Source organism: Pelophylax lessonae (genome assembly GCF_965119305.1).
Source record: "Pelophylax lessonae genome assembly, chromosome: 12".
NCBI classification, from domain to species: domain Eukaryota; kingdom Metazoa; phylum Chordata; class Amphibia; order Anura; family Ranidae; genus Pelophylax; species Pelophylax lessonae.
Window position 1 is genome coordinate 9,234,131 of NC_138779.1, and position 21,807 is coordinate 9,255,937.

Genomic DNA, 21,807 nt, shown 5'->3' on the forward strand with positions numbered 1-21,807 from the left:
GATCGTACATTGAGGAGGCGATGCGGGTAACGCGGTGTGATGATCGTACATTGAGGAGGCGATGCGGGTAACGCGGTGTGATGATCGTACATTGAGGAGGCGATGCGGGTAACGCGGTGTGATGATCGTACATTGAGGAGGCGATGCGGGTAACGCGGTGTGATGATCGTACATTGAGGAGGCGATGCGGGTAACGCGGTGTGATGATCGTACATTGAGGAGGCGATGCGGGTAACGCGATGTGATGATCGTACATTGAGGAGGCGATGCGGGTAATATGAATGGATGAGGTGTGTACAGAGTCGGTTACATAATCCTCTTGTCTTCTGATGGAAGATTTTCCATTCCCTCTATAGGAGAACGCACAGCGCTGAGCTCAGGGTCGGGCTGTACTCCAGTATTGTGTGCCGCCTCTCCCCACACCCGTATATTGTACATACCGGATTACATACCATTCCTAATCCATGTGCTCAGAGCGTATAGATCATATACCTGACACCGGATAGTCACCACACCCCCCCCCCCCCCCCATATATTGTTACCAGCAAAACCTGTGCCGATCCCTTATTCATGTGCAGCCCTGGCCTGTCTGGGTTGGATGGACTCCATAGCCTGGGCACCCAAACCAGTAACCAGTTTTCACTTATGCCCAGGCTGGTATCACAAGGGGGCGCTATTCCTATTTACAGTGAGCCTGGCCCCAGTGTGCTCATACAAAACTGAGAATCTGTTTCACAGGATCAGTCCAATGTTTGAATGTAGCAACATCTCATGATTGATATGCATTCTCTAAAGCCTGCAGAGCATTGCACCCACCATCAGTGCGTCCTGGATGCAATGTATGGGCTCTAGCAATGTCCCAACCCCCCCACCCCCCAATCCTTAGCTCTGTATGGAGGAACGGTCCTGCTATTATAGGGCGGGAGGATGTTGGGAGAGAAGGGATCCCAGGAGCACTCTGCATAGCTCTGCATATTTTCTATCCCCCATCCTTAGGTCTGTATGAAGGAGCGGTCCTGCTATTATAGGGCGGGAGGAAGATAGGAGAGAAGAGATCCCAGGAGCACTCTGCATATTTTCTATCCCCCATCTTTAAGTCTGCATGGAGGAGCGGTCCTGCTGTTATAGGTCGGGAGGATGTTGGGGGAGAAGGGATCCCAGGAGCACTCTGCATAGCTCTGCGTATTTTCTATTGAGCGATCCCAGACCTTGATGCCGCTGGGTGGAGTTACACATAGCTGTGCTAAATTAAAATGATGGAATTTTTATAAAGATGCCCCCCCATGATTTATATAATGGGGGGGTTGGGGTTTGGCTTTTGACCACACTTCATGTGACACCCTAAATATTAATATTATACAGGACTTATATAGCCCCAGCAGTTTGCACAGCATGAGGGTACAGTTACAATACAATTTAATACAGGAGAAATAAGATGGCCCCCGCTCATTAGAGCTTACAATCTAGAAGGGAGGGTCAAGTGTAACAAAAGGGTAATAACTGTGGGGGATGGGCTAATGGAGAAAATGTAAGTACAGTTGTTAGATCTGGGTAGGATAGGCTTCTCTGAAGAGGAGGGTTTTCAGGGATTGTCTAAAAGCAAATAGAGTAGGAGATAATTGGACAGATTGGGGTAAGGAGTTCCATAGGATTGGAGAGGCTCTGGAAAAGTCCTGGAGGTGAGCATGGGAGGAGGTGACAAGGGAGCTGGAGAGCAGGAGGTCTTGAGAGGAACAAGAAGAATGATTGATTGATTGATTGATTGGGTTGGTATTTTGAGACAAGGCTGGTGATGTAGTTGGTGGCTAAGCTGTGGATGGCTTTGTAAGATGTTAGTATTTTGAATTTAATTTCTTGGGTGAGCGGAAGCCAGTGGAGGGATTGGCAGAGCGGGGTGGAGGACACTGAGCGAAGGCCAGTGGAGGGGTGGAGGACACTGAATGGAGGCCTGTTTGGGGGATTGGCGGGGGAGAATTGAGGACACTGAATAGAGGCCAGTGGAGGGATTGGCAGGGAGGGGTGGAGGACACTGAATGGAGGCCAATGGAGGGATTGGCAGGGAGGGGTGGAGGACACTGAATGGAGGCCAGTGGAGGGATTGGCGGGGAGGGGTGGAGGACACTGAATGGAGGCCAGTGGAGGGATTGGCAGGGAGGGGTGGAGGACACTGAATGGAGGCCAGTGGAGGGATTGGCAGGGAGGGGTGGAGGACACTGAATGGAGGCCAATGGAGGGATTGGCAGGGAGGGGTGGAGCACACTGAATGGAGGCCAGTGGAGGGATTGGCAGGGAGGGGTGGAGGACACTGAATGGAGGCCAGTGGAGGAATTGGCAGGGAGGGGTGGAGGACACTGAATTGAGGCCAGTGGAGGGATTGGCGGGGAGGGGTGGAGGACACTGAATGGAGGCCAGTGGAGGGGTTGACAGGGAGGGGTGGAGGACACTGAATGGAGGCCAGTGGAGGGATTGGCAGGGAGGGGTGGAGGACACTGAATGGAGGCCAGTGGAGGGATTGACAGAGGAGTAGCAGATACGAAGCGGTTAGTAAGGTGGATGCAGCATTCATGATGGATTGAAGGGGGGAGGAGCCTACGTAGAGGTAAACCAATGAGAAGGGAATTCGAAGCGAGAAATGACCAGGGAGTGAACTAGGAGCTTGGTTGTCTCATTGGTTAGAAAGGGGCGTATTTTGGAGATGTTGCGGAGGTTAAGGCAGCAAGATTTAGACAGTGATTGGACGTGGGGCTTGAAGGAGAGTTCAGAGTCCAGGACTACACCTAGGACCTTGGCATACGGGAAAGGGCTAATATTTGTGCCCTTGATTTTGACTGAGAGATCGGGGGAAGGGGCACGCAGTGGAGGAAAAATTATAAGTTTGGTTTTGGATGGATTGAGTTTGAGGAAGTGGTGAGACATCCAGACCGATGTATCTGATAGTAAATTAGTGATCGGTGAGGAGACTGAGGGAGAGAGCTGAGGGGTAGAGAAATAGATTTGGGTATCGTCAGCGTAGAGATGGTATTGGAAGCCATGGGAGGCAATCAGCTGACCCAGAGAGGAGGTGTAGATTGAAAATAGGAGAGGTCCAAGAACAGAACCTTGGGGGATCCCAACAGAGAAGGGAAGAGGAGGAAGTAGAATTGCCAGTAATGATAAAGGTGTGGTTGGATAAGTAGAAGGAGAACCAGCGAAGAGTACAATCACGGAGACCAAAGATGTGGATTTTCTTGATCAGCCGTATGAAAGGCAGCAGAAAGGTCCAGGAGTACAGAATGGTGTCCATTGGTTTTGGCTGTTAGTAGATCGTTTGTTAGTTTTAGGAGAGCGGTTTCTGTGGAGTGTTGAGGATCAAATCCAGACTGAAGGGAGGGGATGAAGAAGGCTATTCTCGGCATTGGTCGGTTGTAGACCACACATTTAAGGAGTTTGGATAAAAAGGGGAACAAGGAAATGTGACGTAGGTTGTGAAGATTGGATGGGTCCAGTGAGGGCTTTTTAAGTTCTGGAAGATGCCAGAAGAGAAGGAGAGATTGAAGATGTGGGTTAGAGTGTAGAATAGAGGCAGAGGGTGAACGTAGCATTGGCGAGGGAACAGGGTCCAGAGGGCAGGTGGTTAGCTGGATGTTGGCAAGTAGTTTAGCAACCTCCGTCTATAGTGGTGGGGTTGAATGAGGGAAGTAGCGATTGTACTTGTGGGCATGAAGTGTAAAGTGTGGACGGTATCTGACACAATTGGTGAGGAGATCTTCTGTTTGAAGTGATTGGCAATCTCCTGGGCGGTGAGTGAGGTAGTAGGTGGAGGCAGTGGAGGATGAAGTAGAGAGTTGAAGGTAAAGAAGAGTTGGCGGGGACTGGATGATAAGTTAATGAGTGATAAATTGGGTCTGCTTGGCAGTGTGGAGGCTGGAATTGTATTTTTGGAGGGCAGATTTATATTGGATGAAATCTTGGATGAAGACTTAGTCTTACGCCAAATATGGATGTAACATGAAAAATGGTCTAAAAAGTTAGAATTGGCTTAAAAGGGTCACTCTGCCCAGAAGTGATACTTAAAGCAGACTTTGGCTCCCTTTTTTCAGGGTCCCTTCCCCTGCATGTCCACCCCCCCCCCTTTCCCTCTTACACACAGGGGGCTCTGCCAAGTATGTCTGCATGTGCAGGGAAGCGGATCTATGTACAGAATGTACAGACATGCCATTGGGCTCTGCCAGGCACCGTAGCCCTATTTACAGTGAGCCTTGTGCCCATGTGGTAGGACTACATAGCAATAAGGGTTCCCCAGAGCAGTCTGCATAGCAGAACAGTCCTTTCCTGTGGCTCTATCAATGTCTCCCTCCACCCCCCACAGCCTCAGGTCTGTATGGTGGAGCGGACTTGCTGTGGGGGGGTGGGAGGATGTTGTGTCAGGACTGCATAGGGGAGGAGGGACCCCCAGAGCACTCTGCATAGCACACTGGACGTGTAGTCATTTCCATTCAGCAATCCGGACCTTGGTGACATGGCTGTACAGGTGGAGCTACAAACAGCCACACTAAATTAAAATACAGTTCTGCTGGAATATGCACCCCCCCCCCACCCCGTGATTTAGATAAGGGGGGGTGGTTTGGGTTTTGAGGATGCCGTATGCGAGCAAAAGCCGCTGCGGTGTCTGCCAGGACTGCACATGTCTGTACATGTGTCGGAGATCCAGCACATGCATGGACACACCATGGGGGTCTACCACGTTCCATATTCATGATAGAACTGGAAAATACCCCCCCCCCCCCCAGTGTGTCTGTACATGTGCCAGAGAAGAGCAGAGCATTGCTGGACTTGGTGTCATTTTTGTCCAGGGTGGAGTTTGTCCAGGGTGGAGTTTGTCCTGGGGTGGAGTTTGTCCTGGGGTGGAGTTTGTCCTGGGGTGGAGTTTGTCCTGGGGTGGAGTTTGTCCTGGGGTGGAGTTTGTCCTGGGGTGGAGTTTGTTCTGGGTGGAGTTTGTTCTGGGTGGAGTTTGTCCTGGGGTGGAGAATTGTGGTTTGATGAAGGAAGTGATTTAGTTTGTAGATATTGCTACCTCCTCATTATTGATTATGTGTCCATAGCTGCCTTCAGTTTGGGGGAATTTTGTAATAATTCACAAAAATTCCATTTCACAGATATCTTCATCTATTGGACGGCAAAGAGAATTACCCGTGCTTGGTGGATGCAGAAAATGCGGTTATATCTTTCCCACCAATCACCAACAGCGACAAGACGAAGGTGAGATACCCGAACCTATAGGAAGAAATGGGAGTAGGAAGAGAGGGAGTAGAAAGGTGTTTTTTAGACCCTTTTACATTACTTACCGTATTTTAGACTCAGTCCCAAACTTGTTCAGTAGGGATGAGGTCGGGGGATCAGTAGGGATGAGGTCGGGTGATCAGTAGGGATGAGGTCGGGTGATCAGTAGGGGTGAGGTCGGGTGATCAGTAGGGATGAGGTCGGGTGATCAGTAGGGGATGAGGTCGGGTGATCAGTAGGGGATGAGGTCGGGTGATCAGTAGGGGATGAGGTCGGGTGATCAGTAGGGGATGAGGTCGGGTGATCAGTAGGGGATGAGGTCGGGTGATCAGTAGGGATCAGGTCAGGTGATCAGGTCAGGTGATCAGTAGGGGTGAGGTCAGGTGATCAGTAGGGGGGAGGTCAGGTGATCAGTAGGGGGGAGGTCAGGGTTCTTTACAGGACACTGGAGTTCCTCTACACCAAAGTGGTCACACCGTGTCTTTATGGATCTGGCTTTGTACAGGGTGGGTGTGGGGGGGGGGGGCAGCACAGCCATGCTGGAACAGAAAAGGGTCTTCACCAAACTGTTACCACAAGGCTGGAAAAGCCCAATTGTCTACAATTTCTTTGTGCGATGGAGGATTACCAGGACCCTTCACTGGGGACACCTGAACTCTGGAGGGGTGTATACTGTGTGTTACATTTTAGTGGGGTGACCCCATTACCATTATTGGTTGAGTTCTTTAATCATGAACCTCCTAAACATGACTGATGTGTGAGAAGACCTGGCTCACTATCGGCATTCCAATTCATCCCAAAAGTGTTGGAGTTGAGGGTTGATCTTTGGGCTCTTTGAGTTCCTCCACTCTTCTGGGAAGATTTTCTGCAGGATTTTGGAGGGTGTCTTTGGGAATTTGTGCCCATCTGTGAGGTCAGGTACTGATGTTGGGTGACTCGCATGATGAGCCACGTTGGGCGCCAAAAAAAAAAAAGACCTGGCTCGCAGTCGGAGTTCCAATATATCCCAAAGGTGTTCAGTTGGGTTGAGGTCAGGGCTCTGTGCAGGCCACTGGAGTTCCACCACACCAAACTGGTCACACCGTGTGTTTATGGAGTTGCCCCCTTTGTCGTTTACCATCCTCCACACTCAAGGTCTCGAGTTCCTCCATTCTTTTAGGAAGACTTTCTATATGACTGTAGTGTCTATAGGAATTTGCTCTTGTTTGGAGATCAGGTGTTCAGTAGGGTTGAGGTCAGGGCTCTGTGTAGGACATTGGTGAGACCAGTCGCGGCTCTGTGTAGGACATTGGTAAACCCAGTTGGGGCTCTGTGTAGGACATTGGTGTGACCAGTCGGGGCTCTGTGTAGGAAATTGGTGAGACCAGTCGGGGCTCTATGTAGGACATTTGTGGATAAATAAATCCGCGCTAAGGATATCAAGGGATTAATACAGTATATGCACAAATAAGCTGCAGCCTCCCTTAAACTATAGCCAAAGGCTATAAAGATAGATAAATAAAATGGAAGGTGATGGCGCTGCTTATTTAATAAAGTGCAAATAAATATAAGATGCTTAAATATAAATATGATTGAGGAGTAAGTTAATAGATAAAAGATGCGGAGGTGAAAAAACCAATAACCAAGTAAAAAGATCAAACGTATAGTGTTATAAGGGATATAAAATAATCTAAAAATATTTTAAAGGTATATAAGAGAAACAACCACCAGAGGGCGTAATAAATGGCAAGATGTGACAATAAATATGCTTGTGTATATGCCAAAATAAAAATAGACAATGTAAATATATGACAATACTAAATGAATTAATAAAATATATAAAAGGTGTTGGTTCCGCGAGTGATAATATAAATAATAGTGGATGAATTAAATAATAAATAAATAGGTGATAAATGTGCGGGAAACTTTTATGCACGGGATGGGTGTGCAAAAAAACGGTTGATATACAGTGCAACAAAAGGTGATAACAATAAATATATCAAGGTGAATCAAAAATAAATGTGCCAAAAAAAATTTTTTATAAATATGCAGGTGGATATAAAGGTGCGGGAAGTCTATTTGTGCAACGTGCAAAAAAATTGTTGTGATATTAAATCAATCCATATAATAAAAATGAGTCCATAAAATAGTGGTGATAACAAAAATATAGGTGTACAGGATGTCTTACGGTGACCCCCAAGGTGGGTGACTGGTGAGTGGTAAAGTGGCCCCTGGTAGAAAGACCTACTCACCAGATGTACCCACCCCACACAGGGGTATAGAGCGGGTACTGAAGAGGTATCTTTTAATCCTGGATCTATGTAGTAGTTCCCTTCCTAGGGGAGATGTGATATGGAGTCCGGAGTGTCCTAAGTGGGGTCCGGTAGTGAAATATTGTGGTATCCAAAGCCTCGTGGGTAGATCAAGTGTGGCCACTCAAGGGTATATGGATGGAAGGAAAAAAAGGAGCTCGATAGTGTATTATCGTTTTGCTAAAAAGTTTAATGTTAATTCCAGCAGCAAAATGGGTACTCACATATACAATGTGGGAAAACAGCGAGGTATCGGCGTCCCGGAACGCAATGCGTTCCAACCAGAGACCGGAACCGGAAGTGACGTGACGGCGCTGTACGCGTTTCGTCATGTGACGTCTTCTGCAGCGTCCTATCACTTCCAGCGTAGGCCCTTTTGTACATGGTGGTTACTAGGCAACAAAGTTAGTTGGCGGAACTCAACAAAGGAAAACTGATGCCGTGGGTCGTAGTATAGGGAACAGGGCGTAAGATAATCTTAGCCAAATAGAAATCAGATGGTAAGTATAAAGAACAAAAACCCAGGCTAACCATTGTTGAATACTAATTAAATGAATATATAATATGACAATATAAGAAATGTAATGCTCCGTGCCTAATAATTGAACCACCATGTATACATACAGGGAAGGATATCTCGTACATAATATTAAAATGTATACAACAATATTTTATTAACAAATAAGATTAAGAATATATTAAAATGAGAAAAGTATTAAATTAAAATATATTACGCCATCTGGTGGATAGAATAAATATATGAGGTACAATTGATTTAAGAACGTAGAAATTGCGCCATCTAGTGGATAAGTTGTTAATTGTATGAACTATTCATTTAATATAAAAAGTATATATACGATGTAAAGGTTATTAATGTTGTTACCATGAATTTATTAGTATGTGATTGCTATCAATATATACCAATTTATGAAAAACATGATGGATAAAATATATAATTAAGGAGGACATCTGATTTAATATATGCTATTTTGTAGAAAACATTATAGATAAGATTAACATCAATATAAGCTATTGTGTAGAAACCATTATGGATAAAATTTTATGGATAAAAAAATATAATAAATAATATTTTATAGGAGGATAGTACATCTAATGTGTGGAAAAGATATATGTATATTAATTATTAGAAGGATGTATCAAAATATATATAGAAAGATATATATAAAAATAAAAAATATATATATATAGAAATTAATAAAGAAATGGAAGGTGGAATGACAATGGTGTGTATCGAACATTAGAATCCAGTATAATATATTAAGTTTAATACATATGAATATGAATTAATAAAGTGTAAGAGTATAATAAATGTGAATATGAAAATTAATAAATGAGAAGTGATATAATAAAAAATATGTGATTATAAAATATGTTGTAATGATAGGGTGGATACTATATTCATATATAAAAATTGATGGGAAAAAGATTAAAAATTGGAAATAAAACAGTTGAGGTCTATATCTAGGTTTAATCCCCTAGGCTGGAGTGTATTAAGCCGATATATCCAGCTGGTTTCATTTTTGGAAATTTTAATTCTTTTATTTTCACCTCTCCAGTGTCCTGTAATAGAGTCAATTCCAACGAATGTAAGTCCCCTGGGATCCTTATTGTGTGCCTCTGCGAAGTGCCTAGAGAGGCTATGTTTCGGAAATCCCTTTCTTATGTTCTTGATGTGTTCTCTAATACGCACGAAAAGAGGTCTGGTGGTCCTACCGACATACTGGAGTCGGCATGGACACTCTACCAGGTAGGTCACATGGGTGGTCTGACATGTAATTAGTTTGTTAATCTTGAATTCCTCTCCACTCCATCTGGATTTAAAATGTAACGTCTTTCTGGGTTGTTTGTTCGTTGATTTGCAAGGTAAACACCTATTGCATCGGATAAACCCTTTTAAATCAGGAAACAATTTCACTGGTTTGGGGGGATCAATAGCATTATGTACCAATTGGTTGCGTAGATTAGGGGCTCTCCTATAGATAAACCTCGGTTGTCTGGGTAGTAATTTGGACAAGGTCAATATTTTTTCATAATCTTCTCTGTTTGTCTGAAATTTTGATGGAATCCCGTAATAAAAGCTAGCTCATTGGATTTTTTGTTGGGGACATTTTTCTTTTGTAGGAGTTCTTCCCTATTGATATTTAATGTTTTATCCCTTGTCATAATTAACTTCTGTCTGTCATAACCCTTTTCCTCGAATCTTGTTATTAGAACATCCGTTTGTGATATATAATCTTCCACATTGTCACAATTTCTCCTGATCCTGACAAATTGGCTTTTTGGGATTCCTTCTTTCCATACAGGATGGTGACAGCTGTTAGTAGGTATGTATCCATTCCTATCTGTAGGTTTAAAATAGGTCCTACTTTTCAGTGTATTATTGTCTTTAAAAATATTAAGATCCAAATAATTTATTTGATTAAAACTCCAGTCTCCTGTGAACTTAATGCCATATGGATTCTCATTCATTTTTAAAAAGAAATTATTCAAAGATTCTTCAGTCCCTTCCCATAAAATGATAATATCGTCTATATATCTTCGGTAGAATGTTAGTTCTGGTATATCCTGAGTGTAAATCATCTTCTCCTCTAACATGTCCATAAATAGGTTCGCTACGCTAGGTGCGTAGCGGGCTCCCATTGCAACTCCCTTTGTTTGTAAGAAATATTCATTTTTATGCCAAAAGAAGTTGCTACTCATGGTGAGTTTTAGACCATCCAGGATATATTTTATTTGTGTTTGTTTTAACTTGCTACGTTCGTGTAAGGCAATATCTACCGCTTTTAATCCATCACTTTGTTTGATGCTGGTATAAAGGGAATTAGCATCTATTGTAGCCAAGATACATCCTTCTGGTAATTGTACTTCTTTGAGTGCTTTAATCAGCTCTGAACTGTCTTTAAGGTAAGATTTCCCCATCTTTACGGCTGGTTGTAGGTATCCATCCAGATATTCGCCCAATCTAGAAAACAAGGAGTCACACCTACTATTCCTGACCCCAATTTTGTACACTCAGGTCTCAGAAATAACTCAATTTTTAACCCAAAAGTACCTGGGGGTGAATGTATCAGCGCATTCAAGAAAATGGTGGAGGAGGACCTGAGGAAGATTAAAAAACCACATAAAAAGTATAATCAGGTTAAATCTGCAATCAAACAACTAGAAGACAGAAAAGGAATTATTATTCGACCCGCAGATAAAGGAGGGGGATTAGTGATTCTGAACAAAAATGACTATGAAGAAGAAATGAACAATCTATTAAGAGTGGAAGGCACCTATGAAAAACTGAAAAGGAATCCAACCAAGATATATAGGAAGAAACTTAAAGAATTCATTAACAAAGGCAAAGAAATAGGAATATTGGATAAAAAGGAAGCACAATACCTGATACCTGATTCAAGTAAGATCCCAGTATTGTACTATTTGCCCAAAATACATAAGGACCCTGTCAAACCCCCGGGGAGACCCATTGTGAGTGGGGTGGACTCCTTGTTTTCTAGATTGGGCGAATATCTGGATGGATACCTACAACCAGCCGTAAAGATGGGGAAATCTTACCTTAAAGACAGTTCAGAGCTGATTAAAGCACTCAAAGAAGTACAATTACCAGAAGGATGTATCTTGGCTACAATAGATGCTAATTCCCTTTATACCAGCATCAAACAAAGTGATGGATTAAAAGCGGTAGATATTGCCTTACACGAACGTAGCAAGTTAAAACAAACACAAATAAAATATATCCTGGATGGTCTAAAACTCACCATGAGTAGCAACTTCTTTTGGCATAAAAATGAATATTTCTTACAAACAAAGGGAGTTGCAATGGGAGCCCGCTACGCACCTAGCGTAGCGAACCTATTTATGGACATGTTAGAGGAGAAGATGATTTACACTCAGGATATACCAGAACTAACATTCTACCGAAGATATATAGACGATATTATCATTTTATGGGAAGGGACTGAAGAATCTTTGAATAATTTCTTTTTAAAAATGAATGAGAATCCATATGGCATTAAGTTCACAGGAGACTGGAGTTTTAATCAAATAAATTATTTGGATCTTAATATTTTTAAAGACAATAATACACTGAAAAGTAGGACCTATTTTAAACCTACAGATAGGAATGGATACATACCTACTAACAGCTGTCACCATCCTGTATGGAAAGAAGGAATCCCAAAAAGCCAATTTGTCAGGATCAGGAGAAATTGTGACAATGTGGAAGATTATATATCACAAACGGATGTTCTAATAACAAGATTCGAGGAAAAGGGTTATGACAGACAGAAGTTAATTATGACAAGGGATAAAACATTAAATATCAATAGGGAAGAACTCCTACAAAAGAAAAATGTCCCCAACAAAAAATCCAATGAGCTAGCTTTTATTACGGGATTCCATCAAAATTTCAGACAAACAGAGAAGATTATGAAAAAATATTGACCTTGTCCAAATTACTACCCAGACAACCGAGGTTTATCTATAGGAGAGCCCCTAATCTACGCAACCAATTGGTACATAATGCTATTGATCCCCCCAAACCAGTGAAATTGTTTCCTGATTTAAAAGGGTTTATCCGATGCAATAGGTGTTTACCTTGCAAATCAACGAACAAACAACCCAGAAAGACGTTACATTTTAAATCCAGATGGAGTGGAGAGGAATTCAAGATTAACAAACTAATTACATGTCAGACCACCCATGTGACCTACCTGGTAGAGTGTCCATGCCGACTCCAGTATGTCGGTAGGACCACCAGACCTCTTTTCGTGCGTATTAGAGAACACATCAAGAACATAAGAAAGGGATTTCCGAAACATAGCCTCTCTAGGCACTTCGCAGAGGCACACAATAAGGATCCCAGGGGACTTACATTCGTTGGAATTGACTCTATTACAGGACACTGGAGAGGTGAAAATAAAAGAATTAAAATTTCCAAAAATGAAACCAGCTGGATATATCGGCTTAATACACTCCAGCCTAGGGGATTAAACCTAGATATAGACCTCAACTGTTTTATTTCCAATTTTTAATCTTTTTCCCATCAATTTTTATATATGAATATAGTATCCACCCTATCATTACAACATATTTTATAATCACATATTTTTTATTATATCACTTCTCATTTATTAATTTTCATATTCACATTTATTATACTCTTACACTTTATTAATTCATATTCATATGTATTAAACTTAATATATTATACTGGATTCTAATGTTCGATACACACCATTGTCATTCCACCTTCCATTTCTTTATTAATTTCTATATATATATATTTTTTATTTTTATATATATCTTTCTATATATATTTTGATACATCCTTCTAATAATTAATATACATATATCTTTTCCACACATTAGATGTACTATCCTCCTATAAAATATTATTTATTATATTTTTTTATCCATAAAATTTTATCCATAATGGTTTCTACACAATAGCTTATATTGATGTTAATCTTATCTATAATGTTTTCTACAAAATAGCATATATTAAATCAGATGTCCTCCTTAATTATATATTTTATCCATCATGTTTTTCATAAATTGGTATATATTGATAGCAATCACATACTAATAAATTCATGGTAACAACATTAATAACCTTTACATCGTATATATACTTTTTATATTAAATGAATAGTTCATACAATTAACAACTTATCCACTAGATGGCGCAATTTCTACGTTCTTAAATCAATTGTACCTCATATATTTATTCTATCCACCAGATGGCGTAATATATTTTAATTTAATACTTTTCTCATTTTAATATATTCTTAATCTTATTTGTTAATAAAATATTGTTGTATACATTTTAATATTATGTACGAGATATCCTTCCCTGTATGTATACATGGTGGTTCAATTATTAGGCACGGAGCATTACATTTCTTATATTGTCATATTATATATTCATTTAATTAGTATTCAACAATGGTTAGCCTGGGTTTTTGTTCTTTATACTTACCATCTGATTTCTATTTGGCTAAGATTATCTTACGCCCTGTTCCCTATACTACGACCCACGGCATCAGTTTTCCTTTGTTGAGTTCCGCCAACTAACTTTGTTGCCTAGTAACCACCATGTACAAAAGGGCCTACGCTGGAAGTGATAGGACGCTGCAGAAGACGTCACATGACGAAACGCGTACAGCGCCGTCACGTCACTTCCGGTTCCGGTCTCTGGTTGGAACGCATTGCGTTCCGGGACGCCGATACCTCGCTGTTTTCCCACATTGTATATGTGAGTACCCATTTTGCTGCTGGAATTAACATTAAACTTTTTAGCAAAACGATAATACACTATCGAGCTCCTTTTTTTCCTTCCATCCATATACCCTTGAGTGGCCACACTTGATCTACCCACGAGGCTTTGGATACCACAATATTTCACTACCGGACCCCACTTAGGACACTCCGGACTCCATATCACATCTCCCCTAGGAAGGGAACTACTACATAGATCCAGGATTAAAAGATACCTCTTCAGTACCCGCTCTATACCCCTGTGTGGGGTGGGTACATCTGGTGAGTAGGTCTTTCTACCAGGGGCCACTTTACCACTCACCAGTCACCCACCTTGGGGGTCACCGTAAGACATCCTGTACACCTATATTTTTGTTATCACCACTATTTTATGGACTCATTTTTATTATATGGATTGATTTAATATCACAACAATTTTTTTGCACGTTGCACAAATAGACTTCCCGCACCTTTATATCCACCTGCATATTTATAAAAAAATTTTTTTGGCACATTTATTTTTGATTCACCTTGATATATTTATTGTTATCACCTTTTGTTGCACTGTATATCAACCGTTTTTTTGCACACCCATCCCGTGCATAAAAGTTTCCCGCACATTTATCACCTATTTATTTATTATTTAATTCATCCACTATTATTTATATTATCACTCGCGGAACCAACACCTTTTATATATTTTATTAATTCATTTAGTATTGTCATATATTTACATTGTCTATTTTTATTTTGGCATATACACAAGCATATTTATTGTCACATCTTGCCATTTATTACGCCCTCTGGTGGTTGTTTCTCTTATATACCTTTAAAATATTTTTAGATTATTTTATATCCCTTATAACACTATACGTTTGATCTTTTTACTTGGTTATTGGTTTTTTCACCTCCGCATCTTTTATCTATTAACTTACTCCTCAATCATATTTATATTTAAGCATCTTATATTTATTTGCACTTTATTAAATAAGCAGCGCCATCACCTTCCATTTTATTTATCTATGTAGGACATTGGTGTGACCAGTCAGGGCTCTGTGTAGGACATTGGTGAGACCAGTCGGGGCTCTGTGTAGGACATTGGTGTAACCAGTCAGGGCTCTGTGTAGGACATTGGTGTGACCAGTCAGGGCTCTGTGTAGGACATTGGTGAGACCAGTTTGGTGTGGAGGAACACAATGTCTTTATGGAGCTGGCTTTGTACAGGGGTAATGCTGGAATAGAAAAGGGTCTTTACCAAACTGCTACCATAAGGTTGGAAGAACACAATTCTTTAAACAAGAAGTTCTCCACTTTTTGAAACCAGTGCCCAGTAAATGATTCCAGAACCTTCCATGCCCAAACAATAAAGTTGTAAGTCTCTGGATGGGGCTGGGTTTTTTATGGGACTGGGGGAACTCTGAAAAGGTGAGGGGCATTGAGGAAGACTTGAGGGTCATTATGGCAGATTGGGGGACACTTTGCAAGCTGGGGGACCCTGCAGGAGATTAAGGGATCTTCAGCTGCCTGAAAGCCTAGGAGAGAGGAGGCTCCAGCCTGGCGGTGGACCACAGCCCAGTGGTTGAAATCAATTGGCCTACAATGTTTGATGGAGTATTACCAGGACCCTTCATTGGAGACACCTGAACACCATCATTGTAGTGGGGGGGGGGGTTCACATACTTTTGGCCATATAATGTATAATAAAAATAATGGCGCTATAAGAATAAAGAACATATGGGTCAGGGATCCTCCAACTACGGCCCTCCAGCTTTTGTGGAACTACACATCCCATGAGGCATTGTAAAACTCTGACATTCACAGACATGACTAGGCATGATGGGAGTTGTAGTTCCTGAACAACTGGAGGGCCATAGTTTGGAGAGCCCTGATATAGCTTCTACCCTCCCCCACTCTATCCTAAACGAAAAAGCTATTGGTTGGAGTTGGGTTTTAAAGGAACACTGATCTCATTTGGAAGACACTTGGATTACAATGACTATCGTTCTTCTTCCACAGATCACCAAATCCACCCAGGCCCTCTTGTTGGAGGTGACCAGTGGCAGCAGCCTGCAGACCTGTAAGGATGTCATGGACGCTCTGATTGAGGTAAGTGCCCATCTCCATTGTTTTGCTTGGATAGTTGGGGCCATTTGGATCTCGCTAGATCAGGGGTCTCAAACTGGCGGCCCTCCAGCTGTTGCAGAATTCTCCGCTGCCAATGAATAAAATACATCCGTGGCAGCAAAAGTTTGTTAACCGGTTCCCGACCGGCCGCTGCCTTTTTACTGTGGCAATGTGGCTCTGCTGCGCAAATTGGCGTACACCTACGTCCATCGCAGGCAGCTAGGGGGCGAGCTGCACTCCCGTCCCCACTCGTCTGCGGGGACTCTGATGCACGGGGCAGGGGGCTCCGATTGCCGTCTGACACCCGCGATCGTTCCCCGCTGAGAGAGAAGGACAGTCGGATGTTGTAAACACAGCTGACCGTTCTTCTCTCTGGAATGATCACAGAGCTCCTTCTATATAGGATCACATGTCTCTATGATCATTTCGCAAGCCCCTCCCCCACAGTTAGAATCACGCCCCTAAGCTCACATTTAACCCCTTGATCACCCACTGTTAACCTCTTCCCTCCCAGTGTCATTAGTACAGTGACAGTGCATATGTATAGCACTGATTACTGTAGTAATGTCACTGGTCCCTTCAAAAGTGTCAAAAATGTCAGTTAGGGGTCCGATCTGTCCGCCGCAATGTCGCAGTCCCGCTAAAAATCGCTGATCGCCACCATTACTAGTAAAAAATAAACAATAAAAACGACCTAAATCTTTCCCGTAGTTTGTAGATGCGATAACTTTTCCGCAAACCAATCAAAATACGCCTATTGTGATTTTTTTTTTTTTTTTGTTCTTTTTTTTTTTTTTTTTCAAAAATATGTAGCAGAAAACAAATTATTTATTTTATTTTTTTTTGAGAATGTCGTATAGCAGAATGTGGAAAAAAAAAATATATTTTTTTCAGAATTGTCGCTCTTTTTTTGTTTATAGAGCAAAAAATATAAAAATCGCACAGGTGATCAAATACCACCAAAAGAAATCTGTTTGTGGGAAAAAAAGGACATCGGTTTTATTTGGGTACAGCGTCGCATGACCGCGTAATTGTCCGTTAAAGTAACGCAGTGCCGAATCACAAAACATGGCCTGGTCATTAAGGGGTAAATCTTTCCGGTCCAGAAGTGGTTAAGTTTATAAAAATTGTGTAATGAGTGCAAACTTCTAAATCCAATCTCTATCACATTGCACTTTACATTGCTGAGCTGGTGGTAGATGTGAAGGCGATGGTGTAGTGAATGGTCGGCTTTATATCCAGTATAAAGTGGAAGTGGAAAGGCCGGACTGACTGGACACAATGTAACGTATATGGGGACCATTAGAATTATTTGTAGGTCGGGGTGACTATTGGATGATGTGATGACGCGGATTGTCGTTGTGAACTGGAGCAGTGAAAGTGATCCGCCTGATATCCACCTGAGAGTCGCTTTAGTTTGCCGCCCCGGCACTCGATGGCAATCCTCTCCCTGTGATAACGGCGGAGGAATATTTATAGAAACCGTTTCCTTTTCGGTGGAAATCTCTCACAATCTGTGACGGGTGGAATTTCATCTCTTTTGATATGGCGAGTGACGTTCCGACCAAGCGGAAAATTTCCTCCTTTGGGGGGGGGGGGGTTTAGCAAAGAGCGACATCTGCCGTTCCTAGCGAGTTCAGTAAACTCAACGGACGGTGCGGAGGGATGGATGAAAAGTAGAAACTCAATAAAAAGTGTATCTGAAAAGAGGAGAAGATTTCACCCCTCATTCAAAGGGAGTGCTTTCTAACTGTGGGGGGAGTGGACTGACTGCAGTAAGAGAGAGATCCGTGTTTCTGATTAGTAGGAACACACAATCTCATCAGCCAATTGGGTCTGATGGTATCAACCTTCGAGGCGGTTCCGTTTGCTCAGTTCCACACCAGACCTTTGCAACAAGAGATTCTGGTCATATGGAACAAGGATCCAAAGTCTTTAGACAATTTGATTCAGTTGAGCTGCAACACCAGGGCTGCACTGTTATGGTGGCTTTACTCTCCAGCACTATGCCAGGGCAAGTCCTTTCTCCCGATGTTTTGGACAGTGGTAACCATGGACGCCAGCCTGTCGGGCTGGGGCAGGGTTCTGGGGAGGTTCTGTGCCCAGGGAACTTGGACAGTAGAAGAGTCCAAACTACCGATAAATGTTTTGGAGCTCAGACCAATACAGCTTTGTCTGAGCCACTGGACGCCTCGTCTCCAAGCTTGTCCGGTTCGGATTCAATCGGACAATGCCACAGCTGTGGCTTACATTAATCACCAGGGGGACACCAAGAGTGTCTTAACAGCCAAGGAGGTGGTCGAACTTTTGGACTGGGCAGAACAGTTTGTCCCAGCCCTCTCTGCTGTGCACATCCCAGGTGTGGAGAATTGGCAAGCGGATTACCCGAGTCATCAGATGTTGGATCAAGGGGAGTGGTCCCTACACCCGGAGGTGTTTCATCTCCTGTGTCAGGTGGGGGACACCCAAGGTCGATCTGTTTGCTTCTCGTCTCAAGAAGGTGCAGATCTCGAGATCCTCTGGCCCACGCCACAGACACACTGGTGGATCCTTGGGGTCGGTATTGGCTGATCTATGCATTTTCTCCGCTGAAACCTCTGCCGAGGCTTCTACACAGAATAGAGGTGGAAGGGATTCCAGTCATTCTGGTGGCTCCAGACTGGCCCTGCCGGTCTTGGTACACAGACCTAGTAAGGTTGGTCGCCGATGCTCCTTGGAGACGTCCTCTCAGGGAAGATCTGCTGTCTCAGGGTCCGATCTCCCCTCCTGCTTTACAGTCGCTGGCTTTAATGGCATGGCTGTTGAAAGCCAGGTGTTGAGAGATGGAGGTCTTGCTGACTCTGTGATTCATACGCTCTTGAAGGCTAGGAAGTCGACTTCCAGAAAGATAGATCATCGTAAGTGGAAATCATACATTTCATGGTGCGAATCGCTGAAGGTGCACCCTCGCTTGTTTTCGGTTGCTAGGGTTTTGGCCTTTCTGCAAGAAGGGGTTGGCTTTGGGCACTATCAAAGGCTAAGTGTCAGCTTTAGCGATATATTTTCAACACCCGTTAGCTATGCATGCCTTGATTTGTACCTTCATTCAGGGAATGCGCTATTTGGCTTCTCAGAGGCGGTCCCCGCTACCTCCAAGGGATCTGAATCTGGTATTATCTGTTCTTCAAAAGCCTCTCTGCTTTCGAACATTAGGGAGCTTTTTCTGCTTTCGTTGTCTCAGAAAGTTGCCTTTTTGGTGGCTATCACTTCCGCTTGCAGTGTCTGAATTTGCAGCGTTGTCCTGCTGTTTGCCTTATCTGGTGGTCCACAGAGATAAAGTGGTACTCCGAACAAATCAATCTTTTCTCCCTAAAGTGCTTTCTGATTTTCAGACATTGTGCTGCCTTCACTCCGTCCCAAGCATCACATTGGATGTGGTTTGAGTGATCAGGGTTTACCTGGCGGTTACGGAGTCTTTCTGAAAGTCAGACGCTCTTTTTGTCTTTACTGAGGGTCCTAGTAAGGGATTGGCTTAGTCTGCGGTGACCATTTCCAGGTGGATCAGGCAGACGGTTGTTCAGGCTTATTCACTGAAGGGTCAGGTTCCTCCTTTCCCAGTGATGGCACATTCTACTGGAGCGCTGAGTGCCTTTTGGGCTTTTCGCTATAAGGCATCGGTGATGCAAGTTTGCATGGCTGCGACTTGGTCGTCTGTGCATACGTTCACAAAATTCTACAAAGTTGATGTGTTGGCATCTTCAGATGCTTCCTTTGGCCGCAAGGTCTTTCAGGCTGCTGTATAAAGAGAATCTTTTTTGTTCTCTTTGAGGGTGTTTTTACTAGGTGAGCGGGTTGTTCCTGGTTGAGCTCCACATTACCTGGTTGGCTATGTTTAGCCTTTAGGGAGTTAATTTCTTCTTTTGCGTTTTTCTTCCCACCCCTTATATTAATACTGCTTTGGGACATCCCAATGGTCTAAGATATGGAGCTGCGTCTGTCAATGAACGATAGAGAAAACTAGATTTCTCTATCGTCCATCGACAGACGCAGCCTCATCTCTAAGAGCTGAGTGGGTTTATGCTCCTTCCATCTGGAGTAGTCTAGGCAGGAAAATTTGAAAATCCACGCCCAGGGGGCTGTCCCTCCAGGCATAAACCCCCACTGCACAACCCAGCACATCAGTTTTTCTGCCTAGAGGAGTAGGACCTAGGTTTCCTGCTGGGACTCCGGTCTCCGTTTTTTATTTCTTTTAGAAAATGTTTTCTTTTTATTTTTCTTTACTCACTTGCTAGCTAGTATACAGGGAAGAAATTCCTGGTGATCTGCAAGCAACGATGCCGGCTGGGGCTTTGCACTGGATAATCTAGATCCTTATTGTACTCCCGCCCCTCCCCCCGCAGTCTTGTCTACGAGCGTAAGCAGGTTATAGTTCTTACCTAGGCCTAGCCACGACGGTGCTCCCTTGTCCTGAGGGGGACGAGCCTGCGAGCGGATGCCTCGCCGGGACACAATGACCTGGAACGCCCTGAGTCGTAGCATACCCCTCGGCTGGCAGCAACCACTTCGGGGTGGGAGGCAGTCTGCCAGGAGCGGAGCCCACCCAGTCCATGGTATGGTGAGTAACTGTGCTCCCCTTGCCCCTGCTGACCTTTGGGGGTTATGGGCCTTCCCCTGGGGATAATGGGATTTGTGCCTCCCAAGAGATCACCCCTGGTCTGCCCGGTCTGTGTGTCCTTTCCTGTCCCTGCGAGGGCTGTGTGTCTGGAGTATTTACTGTAAAATCCTTTCCTCTGAAGTTAATCGACAGACGCAGCACCCGCCCCTCTACTTCTGAGTGAATGGGGTTTTTTTGTCTTTTAAACACTGCTTGCAACAAAACTAAATGCTGTAGCAGAGTGTGTGGGGTTATGCCTGCAGGGACGGCCCCCATAGGCGTGGTAAAGCTGTTTCCTATTCCTGATGGGAGGAGCATAACCCAATGGTCTAAGAAGATATGGAGCTGCGTCTGTCGAATTTCAGAGAAAAGGATTTTATGGTAAGTACAAAAATCTAATTTTTTTTTTGCTTTTAAAGGTAAAGAAGAGATTTGGGGTCTCTTTGACCCCAGATCTCTTCAAAAAGAGGACCCATCATCCTTCTTTCTATTACAAGGGAAGTTTACATTCCTTGTAATAGGAATTGTCAAGTGATCAAAAATAAAGGGACAGTGTAAAAATAAAAAGTAAAATGAATAATAAGAAAAAAAAAAAAAAAAATTAAAGCGCTCCCATCACTCTTTGCTCGCGTGCAGAAGCGAACGCATATATAAACGGTACCACATGTGAGGTATCGCCAGGAACGCTGGAGTGAGAGCAAAAATTCTAGCACCAGACCTCCTCTGTAACGCTAAACTGGAAACCTGTAAAGGCGTTTAAATTGTCGCCTATGGAGATTCTTAGGTACGGTAGTTTGTTTCCATTCCATGAGTGTGCGCAATTTCAAAGCGTGACATGTTTTGTATCTATTTACTCGGCGATGCTGTAACATATTTTGTTTTGCACGAAAAATTTGGGGTAATTTTTTAATTTTTTTTACAAAAAAATGGCATTTGCAAAACTGCTGCGCAAATGCTGTGTGACATAAAAAAATTGCAACAATCGCCATTTTATTCCTTCGGGTCTCTGCTAGAAAACAAAATGTACAATGTTTTGGGGTTCAAAGTAATTTTCTAGCAAAAAATACTGATTTAAAATTGTAAACCATAAATGCCAGAAAAAGCCGGGTCAGCAAATGGTTATGTCCGCTTTTGTGTGTGTGTGTGTGTGTGTGTGTGTGTGTGTGTGTGTGTATATATATATATATAATATATGTCTGGACTTTTATAAAGATTTTT

General features: G+C 43.0%; 1 protein-coding gene across 1 annotated transcript in view; it reads left to right on the forward strand.

The window, feature by feature from the left end:
- Nucleotides 1-21,807, forward strand: part of LOC309568386 (leucine-rich repeat-containing protein 47-like) — a gene marked incomplete at its 5' end in the record, with an annotated part of 56,801 nt that overhangs the window by 34,564 nt on the left and 430 nt on the right. The window contains 2 exons of the mRNA XM_082274045.1: nt 5,136-5,238; nt 15,849-15,938. Of these exons, the coding sequence (XP_082130171.1) occupies nt 5,136-5,238; nt 15,849-15,938 (193 nt within the window). The remainder of the gene's footprint in view (nt 1-5,135; nt 5,239-15,848; nt 15,939-21,807) is intronic.